The following is a 15,937-nucleotide window of genomic DNA, read 5'->3' as shown; positions in this document are numbered from 1 at the left end:
TTTTTTTACCGTGTCACCTTTTTCTCTGCCGCTTAATTTGAACTTCGGACTTTTGTCCGAAATGTTTTCTCATTTGTCTAATGTTTTTCGAGGTACTTGGGGAAATGTTGTTGACTTTTTCAATATTTAGCTCGCGATATCTCGGCAACCATTTGTCGGAAGGAAAAGCGTGGTGGACTCTTTTTACTCCATTTAGTTTCAGGAATACGCCGTCATAATGAGTCTTGTTAACTCGATGACCTTTGGAAATTAAAAAAAAAAAAAAACAAAAGAAATGAACGCGAACATGGCGGTGCGTGTCGTAAAAACTGGAATATTCCCGACTGCGCGAAATCGCGGCTGGAAAAGAAAACGCGCCGACGCGAACGAGCGAGTAACGAGCCGCTCGTAATGGCGCGGCGGTGGATTATTGGCGGTGGTTATTCCAGCCGCAACTTGTTGGTACACCTCTCTCTCTCTCTCTCTCTCTCTCTCTCTCTCTCTCTCTCTCTCTCTCTCTCTCTCTCTCTCTCTCTCTCTCTCTTTCTCACGACGACAACGACGAGCGAAGTTTCCTGTTTGTTCGTTCGGAATACGACGGCCCGTAATGATCGATTCGCCACCGGTTATCGGTTTTCCCCATAGAAATTGGTCCCGCCGATGCTCGCGCACTTTTCCGCATAAACAGGAAGTTTCCCTTTGAGGGATAACTTTCCGTCCGCATGACGGACGATACCGTCGTACCGGAAATTCCGCTACTCCCCCCTCCCCCCGCCCCGCGCTTCCCTCTCTTTCCCGCCGCCCGATCGACGGTTTATTTCCTCGACGTACAATGCAGCGGACAACGAAAATTGCTGATGTCACGGTCGACGGCTCCGCTGCGCGATTGTAAGTTTCCGTGAAAATCGTAAAGCCGCGAGTGAGAAACGTTGCATCGACGCGACGCGACGCGACGGGACGTTTCCTCGAGTGAGATAAGTCTCACGCTTATCTCGGAGTGTCTTATCGTCCGCTGCCCAGGCATAAATAGCAGCTTCTCCTCGCGAGATATATCGATACCTCTCGCGATACATTCGCCAAGTGACTGAGATAGACAAGCTCCCAAGATCAAGCGAGTAAGCGCGTGCCGCTTTTCGAGCGAAATTGAACGCGGCAGCGAGGAGAGAGTTCGCTTGCGCGTTCAATTCCAAGCGAAAGCGGTCGAGTCGAATGTAAAATCGACCTTCTCTCTCGGACATGTGAGACGGCCGTTCGTGTTCCTTCATCTAACTTGATCACGTCGCGAGCTTGAAGTCGAGTCTCTGGCTAAGCGCGCGCGCGCGACATCAAAGGAGACGCGTACACCCGAGGAAAAGTTTTCTATTTGTAAAGTGATTTTTCCCATAGTCTCATATTTTAAGCGAAGCATTTTCACAGAAAAAGGATTCCTCTTTCGCTGAAGCGATTAAAGTTAAACCATTTCTCTCAAATTTGTTATGTATTATTCTGTTTTCTCCTCTTATTCCAAGGGGGTTTCCTCTCATATCAATGAATTTTCCTCTTATATGAAGAGGAATATGAGTGTCGGCTTCTTTTGTTCATGCTCCAACCTTCAGACACGAACGAAAAAGTAAGCATATGCTCGCGGATCAGAATATTTGGAACGCTTTTTAAAAAAGGTATGTGTGTTGCTGTAACATATAACGAAGACACTTTACCCATATTTGGTCAAATACATATTATAATCTATTGCAACAAGTTGAATAATATATTTTTTTTTTTTCATTGTGTTTCATACAATTGGTTGAATGATGAACATCTTTGTATCTACAAAGTTCGTAACAAAACTGATTGGAAATTTGTTTGTTATGATGATCTTATTATTTTATTTTTATTCGTGCCTACTTATTGTAGAACTGGAGCCAGAAGTACATCTATATATATATATATATGTTTTTTTTTGGCTGATTTTTGGAAATTTCAAAATTATTTAAATTAACAAAAATCAGGGCACTATTGTAACAATATATTCTTGAGACTAAATAGAGCGAAAAAGTCTAGTACCACTTTTTCTTCTGACAAATAATTAGCGAGATATCGGGGGTTAAATATTGAAAAAGTTATCAAGTTTTCCTTAAATATCTCAAAAAATATTAGGTAAATAAAAAAATGTTTTAGACAAAAGTTGTTCAGATTAATTGGTGGAAAAAGACGGTGCAATAAAAAATTGGAGTTTCCATTTAAGATTTTTATGTCGATCTTGTCTGGGCTTTTCAAGATTATCCCAAGGTCAAATTCATAGCGTCAGTAAATAGATCCTTTGAAATCCTACAGCTTTTGTCTGAAATATTTTTCTCTAAAATGTCGCGTTAACGAAAAAATCGGGTGACCCGGGTGGTCTGAAACACCCGATATATATATATAAATATTATTGGGGACTTGAATAAGTTCTCGCTGTTTCCCGACAGATGGTGTTATCTTAGCCTTTTTGCATCGAACAATACTACAGCCAACTTCATCGTGAAGCTTCACCATTAGGCTCGAAGTGACAGTATATGTTATTCCGCCGAAGCGTAAACAACATATTTTTTCATAGCGTTAAACATGTCGAATTTCGTGCCAAAAGAAGAATATTTGCGGGGAATTTTACTGCATTACTTTTTTCAAAAAAAATCTGCAGCTGATGCACATAGAATTCTTGTGGAGACTTACGGCGACCATGCTCTGTCGGAAACAACATGCAGAGATTGGTTTAGACGCTTTAAAAATAATGATTTTGATGTTGAAGATAAAGAACGCTCTGGCGCACCGAAAAAGTTTGAAGACGAAGAATTGGAAGCATTACTCGATGAAGACCCATGTCAGACGCAAAATGAATTTGCAGAATCATCAGGAGTTGATCGCACAACAGTTGCCAAACGTTTAAAAGCATTAGGAATGATTCAAAAGCAAGGAAATTGGATGCCGTACGAATTGAAGCCGAGAGACGTCGAACGGCGTTTTTTCACGTGTGAACAGCTGCTCCAACGGCAGAAAAGGAAAGGATTTTTGCATCGTATCGTGACTGGCGGTGAAAAGTGGATACACTACGATAACCCGAAGCGTAGAAAATCGTGAGATAAGCTCGGCCATGCATCAACATCGACGGCAAAGCCGAATATCCATGGTTCCAAGCTCATGCTCTGTATTTGGTGGGATCAGCTGGGTGTAGTATATTATGAGCTCCTCAAACCCAACGAAACCATCACGGGAGATCGCTATCGATTGCAATTGATGCGTTTGAGCCGAGCATTGAAGGAAAAACGGCCGCAATAGGAGGAGAGACACGACAAAGTAATTTTGCAGCATGACAACGCTCGGCCACATGTTGCAAAACCGGTCAAAACCTACTTGGAAACGTTCACAAATGGGAAGTCCTACCCCACCCGCCGTATTCATCGGACATTGCTCCTTCCGCTTACCACTTGTTCCGATCGATCACTCATGGCCTGGCTGAGCAGCACTTCCATTCTTATGAAGATGCCAAAAAATGGGTCGGTCGTGGATAACCTCAGAAGATGAGTCGTACTTTCGACATGGTATTCGTATGCCGCCAGAAAGATGGAAGAAAGTAGTGGCTAGCGATGGACAATACTTTCAATGACATGTTCTTTACTAATTTTTTTAAATAAAGCATTCATTTGCGCGAAAAAACAGCGAGAACTTATTCGAGTCCCCGATACTTTTCGCTGTGCGTCATAATTTTTTCAAATTAACTAGTATAACCAGTAAGAATAAATAATAACCCTCTGAAAAAGAGATTAAATGATCTGTGAATAAGAGGAAATTTACATTAAAATCGATAAGATTTGCATCATACATATAACATATAACTCCACTAACTTCAAGAACAACGCGTTTATAATATGCGTTTTTTCTCTTTTCAACGCGTTTATAATATGCGTCTTTTCTCTTTTCTCTTTAATCTTGGAGGAGTCCTCTTGAGAGGCCGTGTATAAGAATAAAATCCTCTAAAATTTGGATGATATCGCTTGTTCTGAAATTATTTCCTTTTGGTGCAGAGTGAGGAGTTCAGACGATCGAGCGCGGCTGAGAGCGAATCGAATCAGTGCGTGCACTGAGAGAAAAGTATATGATATTTGGAATAATGATATAGTAACTAAATTATAGTCCGAAACATCATATTTATAGTATCGGTAATAATTACGATATAGGCATGGTATAACCAACGATATAATATTTTTACTTTAAGAATTAGAGGAAGTTAAACTAAAATTATTGTATGGATACAAGTATAAAATGGTAGGTAAAGTAACTCTTTCATATAGTCAATATTAGCAGAATATTTGCTAAATGATGACAGATGTGTAACTGTATGAATATTAAATCTCACTATATTTGTGAATGAAAAATTACTAAACGCAATTATTTAAGACAATCATTGATTATATATATTTGTGTTTATTCTACTATATTTTGCAGGTTTCCACGAACTATAAAAATATGATTGACGCCAAAATGAACTATAAAATATAGCGAGATTAATGTTAATTCAACGACGAATATTTTTCTCCTCAGTGTGAGGAGAAAACGGGGACGGGAAGATATACGATGTCTCGTCTATGTGGACGCGCGGAATCGCGCGGCGCGGTCGCCGATCGAATTCCGACGCGGAACAGAGACGATTATTAATGCCGGGCGCCGGCGCGCGCTCCCGCTGGCGCCCGCCGTTGTTTCGTCACTGCCGATAAGGCCGCGCGCGCGGAAAAGTGCACGCGCCGTAGGATAAGAGCGCTGCGCACTCGTTACGCAATTAATGCCCGCATCCTGCGCGACGCGGCGCGACGCGACGCGAGAGACACGCCCGCGAGAGAGACGCGCGAAATTAATAACTCTCGTGTCCGTCACCGACGAGCGCGCTAGACGAGGGGGCCGGGCCAGGAGGGGGGGACCGTGACGAGCGAGCGCTATTTTTCCGAGCGGATTTTTCCGGTTTCCGCTCGGCGAGAGCGGCGGCCCCGGCCGTTTCTCGCGCCGAGTACCGCCGGTGATAATTAAACGGGCGATCGCGAGGTTCCGAGAAGCGGGCGTCCTCGAGGATCGGAACGAACAATAGCGCTTTGTGCGCGCGCTTCAAAGTGCGCGAGTCCCCGGAAGAGCCTCGTTGCCGCTTTATCGACTGAGCTCTCGAGGATCCGGCCGGCTCCCGCGAGCGAGGAAGCTAGAATATCTCTCCTCTGTTTCACCCGGGATTTTCTCGTTAATCGTGTTTCTTTTTTCTTTTCTTTTCTTTTTCACGAGACTCGAAGAGGCTTCTCGTGAGGACGTCTCGATCGGCGAGACGAGACAGCCGATCGCTTTGAGAATCGCCGACTCTGCTCGGCAAGATTGAGCCGCCGCCGCGGCGCGGCGCTAAACGCGTAGAAAACGCACCGGACGAGGTTTTCTCACCGTGCGGGGAGAGAGAGAGAGAGAGAGACGAATGACTAATTTCCCGCGTCGATGATTAATTTTCGCTGTTGCGAAAGGGGAAGCGGAAGGGCCGGTCGACAAAGTCGGAGAAGCAGAGCGGAGCGCACAATAAGCAAGCCGTCGGCCGGCACGTGCGAGCGCGACGCGGCGTGATGGGGATAAAGTGCCACCGCCGCCGCCGCCGCCGCCGCGCGATACCGCCAGAGGCTAAGGTTAAAGGTCACGCGTCCAACTCGCTCGTCAGGTCACGGAGTCGCCCGGGGACACACGTGAACCGCGGCGCGCAGCACCTGGCCACTTGGCAGGTATGTCGATATTTTTGCGCGGGCGCGACGCGATCGGCGAAGCGACAAGCCACGCCGCGCCTCTCTCTCTCTCGCTCTCTCTCTCTCTCTCTCGCACGGGACAAAAATCCGCCGTCGCGTGCGCGCGCGAAAATGAAATCAATATCCGCGCGACGCGCCGCGACGCGACGTTATCGGCTCGGCGCGCGTAAACCGGGTCAAAGGCCAGCCGCTCACCTCGCGCTGTCGCAGAATTCGGCCGCTCCCAGCGACGCGGACGTGGCTGCCGATCGGGCACGCCGACGAGGAGAGACTGGATCGCGGCTGCGGGTGCCTTCCGGCGGAGGCATCGATTATCGGCGGGGAAAGAAGGATAAAACGACGAGCGAGGAGAAAAAGGAAGCTCCTCGAGGTGCGCGGAGGTGAGTTAATTTTATAATCGCGGAGCAACAGCGGGCGTGCGCACGCTAGAGAGAGAGAGAGAGAGAGAGAGAGAGAGAGAGAGAGAGAGAGAGAGAGAGAGAGAGAGAGAGAGGGCGTAATGATAGAAAAATATAGTGGAATTAACTATAATCTCACTATATTTTATAGTTCATTTTGGCGTCAACCATACTTTTATAGTTCGTGGAACCTGCAAAATACAGTGGAATAAACACAAATATATAGTCAATGATTGTTTTAAATAATTGCGTTTAGTTACTTTTACCACATATATGATAATTTCTCATTCACAAATACAGTGAGATTTGATATTCATACAGTTACATCTGTCATCATTTAGCAAATATTCTGCTAATATCGACTATATAAAAGAGTTACTTTACCTACCATTTTATACTTGTATCCATACAATAATTTTAGTTTAACTTCCTCTAATTCTTAAAGTAAAAATATTACATCGTTGGTTATACCATGCCTATATCGTAATTATTACCGATACTATAAATACGATGTTTCGGACTATAATTTAGTTACTGTATCATTACAGCTCCAAATATCATATACTTTTCTCTCAGTGCAGGATTCGGAGCGGAGCGGTGAAATTTCAAAGTTCATTTTGACGACGCGGCGAAAAACAACGAGCGGTTATCGCGAGAGTGACGTAACCTTTGGTATAAAGCCGCGCGCGAGCGCGAGCGTCATGTGGAAAAGTGTGGGTGCGCGTGTGTCGTTTAATAGCTGCGCGCGGATTAGTTTACACGCAGCTAATCCGTAATTGGAAGCCGAATCAGATTGATACTGAGCGGCCGGCTGAGCCTTTAAGCCCGACACGCCGTAACGCTCGCCGTTTCACTCGCAAATTGGAAAGTACATCATCCGGCACGCCGGCAATATTTCCCGCCAACTTCCAGCGGCCCGGACGACTCAGTATATTTTACGCGTGTCGTTTAACAAGGACTTAATATCCTGCAAGGCTCGCACAGAGTCGACGACTCCGCCGAGGAATCCGCTCGTTGGAAATCGAAGAAAACGGAGATCTGCAACTGTCATCGTCACGCTGACGCAACCGATTTTTCCTTTGAACTTGGATTATACTTTGAACAAAGAGAGAGAGAGAGAGAGAGGGGAGGAGGAGGGTGGGAAGAAAAAAGTCTGTCTCGAGGCGGTGTTATGTTTGGAAAATATCAATCTAGTCCCTGTAAATGCGTTCGCGCTGGTGACACGTTTTCGCAGTTACTCCCTCGTTAGTTTTCTTATCGCTCGGTGAATTTATCGTTCTCATTATGCGGTTTAATCGACCATCAGTACGCGATAGCGGGCTATTTGTCGGTAAAGCAGCGGCCGCGGGGCGTCGCCACAGATGGCAGCTCGCGTCAGGAGGACTTAATTTCCCGTCTACAAGCCGTGCAATTAGCGACGCGCGGCCAGAATTCCCCGGCGATATCATACGCACGAATTAAAGTTCGCCTGAAATATCCGCGCATCCCGTGCGACTGCGTAATTAATGCGGCGACTGCAAATGTAATTAAGCCTGGATACGCGACGAGAAAGTCGTGTCTCGCATTTTCAAGAGGGAGGGAGAGAGAGAGAGAGAGAGAGCGAGCGGGCGCACAACAAAAATGCTACCGCGCAAAGCGATCTGAAATATTCCTCCATCGCGCCTCGCCGCTGCATTCCTCTCTTTTTTCTAATTGCGAGAGAAAGAGGAGAGAGAAAGAAAGAGAGAGCCGATTCGTCGGGCGAACGCCGCGCCGCACGCAAGTGGAACAAACGAAATTACCATTCAGCCCGAACCTTGATCGACCATGCTGCGTGAAAAAAGCGGCGCGCACACATCGGGACGCGCGCAAAAGAAATTCGCGCAGACACGCCTTGTGACGTCAAAGTTGCACGAAACGAAGTCTCCGCGACAAAGGCAAGAAAAACCTGCAATTTCTTCATACCTAGAGCCGAGCGAGAGGCAAAACGGTGGCGTCCCACGTAACTTCGATCGCACGCGCGATATTTTAATCACGCACGCACTCGCGGAAGGACGACGAGGACGAGCCGCGACGTGACGTTCCTCGCACGCGCGAGGATAATTCCGCGAGGAAGAACACGGCGCTTTTTACACGCTTCCTTCCCGCATCCCGCGCTGCTGCATTTTTTACCGACAGCTTCGCGAGCATTAGATCCCGGCGGGATCTGAAAGTTTGCCCCAATTCAGGATCCCACGCGGAGGAATCGACCGCACGGCGACGGCGGTACGCGAATGCCCGAGGACGCCAAGTGAAGCGAGCAAGCTGCTCGGAGAACGCGACGGCGAGGGAGCGAGCAGGGAGATTCCAAAACTCAGCCTGAGCATAATGCGAGCGAGCGAGGGAGAGAGAGAGAGAGAGAAACTATTGATTAACTGTCTGGCGCGTTGCGTCTCCTAGGCGAGCGGCATTGTCTTTCCGCGCGATATCGCCGCTCACCGGCGCATTCGGTTCGCGAGAGCGAGGAATGTCGCGCGAACACTCGCCATGCGAGTTTCTCTCCCCCTCGCTCTCCGCCCCCTTTATCATTCCGCGAGCCGGACGGAAAAATATCACACCTGTCCGCCCGGTTGCGACTTTGATCGCAGCCGCTGCGGCCGGAGCCAAAAAACGCGCCGGCCGCGTTCGCTTTTTAATGAAACCGGATAACACGCAAGGCATTCCGCGGCGCCTGAACTTTCCCTCCCCTTCTCTTTCCCCCTCCCTCCATCTCTCTCTCTCTCTCTCTCTCTCTCTCTCTCTTTCGGCTCGAGACGGCGGAGTGCGGATCTCGGGCGTGCGTTTGATAAGGAAAACTGATGAGGGCCTTGGAAGGATTTTTTAGCGGTGTCTTAAATTTAATAAATAAGGCCTTGATAGGGAAGGGTTGAGAAGGATTTTTGAAAGGATTTTTTTAAAGATACCTTAGATCTAATGAATAAGACTTTGATAGGGAAAGCTAAAAAAGGCTTTAGAAAGATTGCTTACGGATGCCTTAGAGAGATAAGGTTTTGATGGTAAAAGCTGAGAAGGGCTTTAGAAGGATTTTTTTTAGGGACGCCTTAGATTTAATAAATAATGCTTTGACAGAAGGAAAACTGATAGGGGCCTTAGACGAATTTTTTAGGGACGCCTTAGATTTTACGAAAGAACGCTTTAACATGGAAAACTGATGTGGGCCTTAGAAGGATCTTTTAAGGATACTTTAGATGTGCAAAATCAAGTTTTGTTGTAGAAAATTAATAAGATCTGAGGCGCGTAATAAAATTGTCATTGCGGTTTAGTATCGCTCTAGTAGGTACGCTCTATCTGCTTCCTTTAAATATTTTTTTAATTATACCGCGATTAAAAATTAATCTTATTAGTTTTATTAGTTGCCATATTCATTGGTATCTTTCAAGAATTTTTCTAGTATCGCCTTCGTTTTGAAGTGCAGCAAAGCTTTAATAAAAACAGTAGCAGAATATTTATGTGCGAAAAATGCTAAAATATGTTATTGTAAAGTATGTATTATATTTTTAAAATAAAAAATTTTTGTTGTATACTAACAAGGTTATAAAAAAATAAGGAGATTACAGTCTAAATTTCTTGGAACGAAGAAAACGAATAATAAAAATATTTCCTTGTAGGGTCCTCATAACACTGCCTTATAAGGACTCGTTCAGCCATTTTCGTTACGTTAGAGGGCCCTTGTCTTTCTATTCCTCACTAGGGCTCAATTAATCTTGTGGAAAAATAATCAGGCTCTTACCAGAGCCCTATTAATTTACTCGGCTATACCGCAGCTTCGTGCTTTATAACTCTCTCGCTTTCGCCTCGTGAAACTCGCTCTCGATCGCGAGTACGCTCGCTATCCTTTCGGCGCGGAATGTTTGCAATTTATGCGCGCACGGCGGAAAATACGCGCAGCCCTCGACGAGAGAGAAAGAGGTTCGTAAATTTGCGCAAATGTCAAATCCACCGCGACATTTCTCCCTCTCAATTAATACAGAGAACCCAACGGTAGAGACCTCACCGCGTCTCTCCCAATTTCTCGCGCGTGCCTCGCCGCGAAAAAATCGCCTCACCGCGAACAACGATCCTCGCAATTTACCGCAGCCCGCTCGTAGGATAACGAGACGACGCGAACGCGACGAGTCTGACTCGTCTGCAGGTTGCTCTCTCGAGTCAACAATTGCTGAAAAATCTACTCACGACAATCATCTCGGAGGGCTCGAGGACGAAGCACTCGTTGGGTCTCCTGGCGCTGCCACCCGTCCGCTTCCCGAAGCTGCAACAGCAAGAGAACGACGAGCGGTCCATTAAAAATTCCATCGCACACGAAAAATATTTGTCGACTGTACACATATATGTATATATTATGTATGTATATATGTATGTATTTCTTTCTATTCGCATCCCCAGCTCGATACACGGACGACCTTTTCGCCGCGGGGGGAGGAGGAGGAGGGAGGGGGACAGCGTTTAGTCCCGAGAGTCAACAGTCTTCCCTCTTGGCTTCTTCGCAGTATCGTTTATCGCGCATCGACGGCCAAGGAGGGTGGCCCTACCCTCTCGCTCCTCCCCCCTCCTCCCCCGGGCCATGATTCATCATGCGAGGCCCCCGCAATTTCGCAGCGCCTCGAATCGAACGGCGATACGAGTGCGTGTTTGCGTGTTTCACGCTGCGGTGAAACGGTGCCGTGGCGAGCTGCGTCTCTCTTCTTCTTCCTCGCCTCCCCCCCCCCCACCGTTAGGTCGGCATTAACGTTTATACGGCCAATATTGTGAGCGTAGCGCCGTCGACAGATGTTCCCCATCGTCGAGAGAGCGCTCCTGAAATGAGCCGTAAAAGCGCAATGGTTCGACCGATTTTCGACGATATCTCCTGCGAGCGGGGGCGGGGAGGTAGAGGGGGGGACCAACCCCCGCTGAAAATGGGATTGCCTGAGCCGAAATCGAGTTTCCCCGCACGGGAAACAGCGGCGGGGCTGAGCACGCAGCGTGAGACGTCGAGGAACCGTTCCCCTTCGCACAGGCCGGGGCCTCAAATTTCTGTGTTCTGCTCAAGTCAGACTCGAGTCTGACCGAAGCTTGTGTTCGCTCACACTTGGAGCCTAAACGTTAAACTCGCTTAGACTTTGAGAGTCTAAGCGCGTCAGATCCGTCGCGACTCGGGAGGCTCAAGCTTGAATTGAAGTTGGACTCGAGTATAAATCCAAGCTTCACTCAAGTTTGATCCCAACTTTTAATCCGTCACACTTTGAGGCTTCCTCAACGTTGAATTCGCCCAAACGTTGAGAGAATGAACGTAATTTTTACGAGACCGGAAGTTTGAACGCCAAATTCGTTTGAGCCCCAAAGTGAACACCGAAAAAAAGAGTGTAGCCTCATATTCTAAGCGAAGTCTTTCAGTGAGAAAGGATTGCTCTTTCGATGAAGCGATCGAAGCGAACCATTTCTCTCAAATTTATTACATATTGTTCTGTTTTCTCCTCTTACTTCAAGAGGGTTTCCTCTCATATCAATGAATTTTCCTCTTATATGAAGAGGAATATGAATGTCGGCTTCTTTTGTTCATGCTTCAACCAGATATATTCTTTCTTTTAACTGTGTTTCATACAATTGATTATGATGAACATCTTTGTACACTGAGAGAAAAGTATATGATATTTGGAACTATAATGATATAGTAACTAAATTATAGTCCGAAATATCATATTTATAGTAAGTATTACCATAATATCGGTAACAATTACGATACAGCCATAGCATAACCAACCATATATTTTTACCAAGAATTATAGTAAGTTAAACTAAAATTATTTTATGCAAATTATTTATACAAATATAAAATGATAGGTGAAGTAACTCTTTTATACAGTCAATATTACCTGAATATTTCCTAAATGATGACAGATGTAACTATATGAATATTAAATCTCACTGTATTTGTGAATGAGAAATTACCATATATGTGGTAAAAGTAACTGAACAATTATCTAAAACAATCATTGATTATATATTTGTGTTTATTCTACTATTTGTTTATCCTATTTTGCAGGTTCCACGAACTATGAAAATATGGTTGACGCCAAAATGAACTATAAAATATAGTGAGATTATATATTAATTCAACTATATTTTCCTATCAGTGTATAACCAGTGAGAATAAAATACAGTACGAATAAATAATAATCCTCCTAAAAGAAAAGATAAAATCATCTGTGCACAGGAGGAAATTTACACATTAAAATCAATCAGATTTGCATTATACATATAACATATAATTCCTCGAACTTTAAGAATAACGTCTTTATAATATTTTCCTCTCAATCTTAGAGGCCATATATAAGAGTAAAATCCTCTAAAATTTCGATGATTCCGCTGATTCCGAGATTACTTATTTTTGGCGATGAAGCGTCAAAAAGGTTCACTCGAGCGCGGAGATGAGGACGGCGAAGCGACGGGGACGGGGCCGAGCTGAAAGTGACGTCTCTTTCCGACGAGTTTCACTCGTTCACGCCTGTATCGTTCGGCGCGGCGAGTCCTCAATTTGACGGCAACGACCGTGAATCGGGTACGGCCGACGCGCGACCGACCGCGAGAGAATCGGAAAAGCGAGACGGCAACGGGGGAAAGAGAGGTCGCAGAAGGCCGTAAGGTTGTCGAAGGCTGTTGACCCGCCCGCGTGTTATCCCGCTGCTCGCTCCCCCCCCCTCCTTCTCTCCTCGGGTTGTATACACAACTCGAGGCCGCGATGCGTAACGCATCCCGTGGCTCGTGCGTGCACGCGCGTGCACCGCGGAAAATTCAATTCGACGTGGATGACGCGCGCCCCCCCCCCTCCTCCCGTCACGACTCTGTTACGCGAGTTAACTCCGTGAATGTCGCGCGAGCAAGCGTGATGTCAAGCCGGGATTATGATTATTTCGCTGCGCGAGCGTCCAAATTACGTCCGCCTACGCTCGAACGAACGAACGAACGAACGAACGAACGAACGAACGAATGAACGAACGATCGATCCGGGCGAAGCGCGGCTAATTTCGGCGAGGACGGGCGTACCCTAATTGCCCGATCGGCTACAGCGGGTGCTCTGAATAAGTTATTTCGCAACGGCAGCAACTAGTCACACACACGTGAAAATACAGGCTCTCTAATGGACTCGAATCCATTATTCTCGACAATGACGTTTCGCCGGCTGGCTACTGCGCGATTGACGAGTGGAAACGGGCGCTCCTTCCTGCTCGATTATTTCCGTGAGATTGTGTCAACGAGTGTCAAGGAGAACGCGAAGTAGGAGTGCGCGAGTCCCGATGCCGATATTACCGAAGTTGCGAGAACACTCGACGGAGAAAGCCGGAGTCTTATTCTGGAACTCGCTCGCATGGCAGGTACGCCTTTCTAATTCCGGCATTCGGCCGAGCGCGCTGAAGAAATCCGCGCAAATGTCACCGCAATCGCCGAGAGAGCGAACGTCCTACTGAAAAATTTCCATTGCGATCTAAAGTGAGACTTTCGAAAAATGTGAGATCTCAATCGTCTCGTATACCAAAAGAAAAAAAACGTAATTTCAGAACAAGCGGAATCATCTCAATTTTAGAGGATTTTATTCTTATATGTGGCCTCAAGAGAGTTCCTCCAGGATTAAGAGGAAAATATTATAAACATATTATTCTTAAAGTTAGGAAGATCAAATGTTATATGTATAATGCAAATCTTATTGATTTTAATAGAAATTTCCTCTTATACACAGATTATTTAATTTCTTTTTTTTTAAGGGTTATTATTTATTCTTGTTGTACTTTGTTTCTTACTGGTTATATCAGTTAATTTGTAAAAATTATGATAATGTATAGCGAAAAGTAATACGAGTAGATCATAGACTGTATTTTTCACATAAGAAGAAAATTAATTGATACAAGAGGAAATCCTCCTGAAATAAGAGGAAAATAGTTGGAATAATATCTAATAAATTTTAGATGAATGGTTCACTTTAATCGCTTTATCGAAAGAGGAATCTTTTTTCTGCGAAAGGCTTCGCTTAGAATATGAGATTATAGGAAAAATCACTTTACAAATAGAATATTTTTTTTGGGTGTAAGATGTCTCCACTGAGATGTCGTATGAAAAATAAAAAAGCATTTCTATTTTTCTTGATCAAAACGGCATTACCCTTTTCTTTCGAGCGAGATCTCATACGGAAATTTCTCATTTTTCAAAGACTTCACTTGAGACCTCAGTATAAATTTTTCGGCAGAGGAGGATACGCACACTATATCCACATCCAAAAAAAAGTAATTTCAGAATAAGCGGAATCACCTAAGGGATCTTTAGAGGATTTTATTCTTATATATGGCCTCAAGAGGATTCCTCTAAGATTAAGAGGAAAATATTACAAATACATTATATTCTTAAGGTTATATTATATGTTATATGTATAATGCAAATTTTATTGATTTTAATATAACTTTCCTCTTGTACACAGATCATTTCATCTTTTTTTTTAAGAGTATCATTATTTATTCGTACTGTATTTTATTCCTTACTGGTTATACTGGTTCATTTGAAAAAATTATAACGCATAGCGGAAAGTAATATATATATATATATATATAAATATACCTCTGACTCCAGTTCTACTAATGAGTACTACTAATGAGTTCTACTAACGAGTAGGCGCGAATGAAAGAAGATCATCGTAACAAACAAATTCCCAATCAGTTTTGTTATAGACTTCATAGCTGCAAAGATATTCATCATAACATATCAATTGTATGAAACATAGTTAAAAGAAAGAATGTATTATTCAATTTCTTGCAATAGATTACAAATTGTATTTGACCAAATATGGGTAAATTAAATTCGTTGTACGTTACAGTAACACACATATCTGTTTTAAAAAGCGTCTCAAATATTCTGATCCATGAGCATATGATTATTTTTTCGTTCGTGTCTGCAGGTGGAGCATGACTGAGCAAGAGAAACCGACATTCGAATCAACATATCCCGCACTGAGAGAAAAGTATATGATATTTGGAACTATAATGATATAGTAACTAAATTATAGTCCGAAATATCATATTTATAGTAAGTATTACCATAATATCGGTAATAATTACGACATAGGCATAGTATAACTAACCATATAATATTTTTACTTTAAGAATTATAGTAAGTTAAATTAAAATTATTGTGCGGATACAAATATAAAATGGTAGGTAAAGTAACTCTTTCATATAATCAATATTACCAGAATATTTGCTATATGATGACAGATGTAACTATATGAATATTACATCTCACTATATTTGTGAATGAGAAATTATCATATATGTGGTAAAAGTAGTAACTAAACGCAATTATTTCAGACAATCATGGACTATATATTTGTGTTTATTCCACTGTATTTTGCAGGTTCCACGAACTATAAAAGTATGGTTGACGCCAAAATGAACTATAAAATATAGTGAGATTATGAGATTATATATTAATTCAACTATATTTTTCTATCAGTGCCTCTTCATACAAGAGGAAAATTAATTGATATATATAAGGAGATCCTCTTGAAACAAGAGGAAAATACAATAATATCTAATAAATTTTAGATGAATGGCTCACACTTTAATCGCATTATCGAAAGAGGCAATTCTTCGCCTTCGCTCAGAACACGAGACTATGGGAAAAATCATTTTCAAACAAACAAAATTTTTACTTTTCGGCTTGCATAAATACAGACCATGTGTCGCCGGGAGGCATAACAATTTTCGAAGAACAAGCAAGAAGCCGTTGTTCACAGCGGACTCG

General features: G+C 43.9%; 1 protein-coding gene across 13 annotated transcripts in view; it reads right to left on the bottom strand.

Annotated features, from left to right (window-relative positions):
* LOC105185384 (rap guanine nucleotide exchange factor 6) overlaps nt 1-15,937 on the bottom strand; it is a 250,225-nt gene that overhangs the window by 52,776 nt on the left and 181,512 nt on the right. For all 13 annotated transcript variants that reach the window (XM_025307817.1, XM_025307824.1, XM_011144855.3 and 10 more), the window contains one exon: nt 10,346-10,421. In XM_025307817.1, coding sequence (XP_025163602.1) covers nt 10,346-10,421 — 76 coding nt within the window. The remainder of the gene's footprint in view (nt 1-10,345; nt 10,422-15,937) is intronic.

The sequence above is a fragment of the Harpegnathos saltator genome, unplaced genomic scaffold (assembly GCF_003227715.2).
Source record: "Harpegnathos saltator strain DR-91 unplaced genomic scaffold, Hsal_v8.6 scaffold128, whole genome shotgun sequence".
Classification (NCBI taxonomy): Eukaryota; Metazoa; Arthropoda; class Insecta; order Hymenoptera; family Formicidae; genus Harpegnathos; species Harpegnathos saltator.
This window is presented reverse-complemented; position numbering and strand designations above follow the sequence as displayed.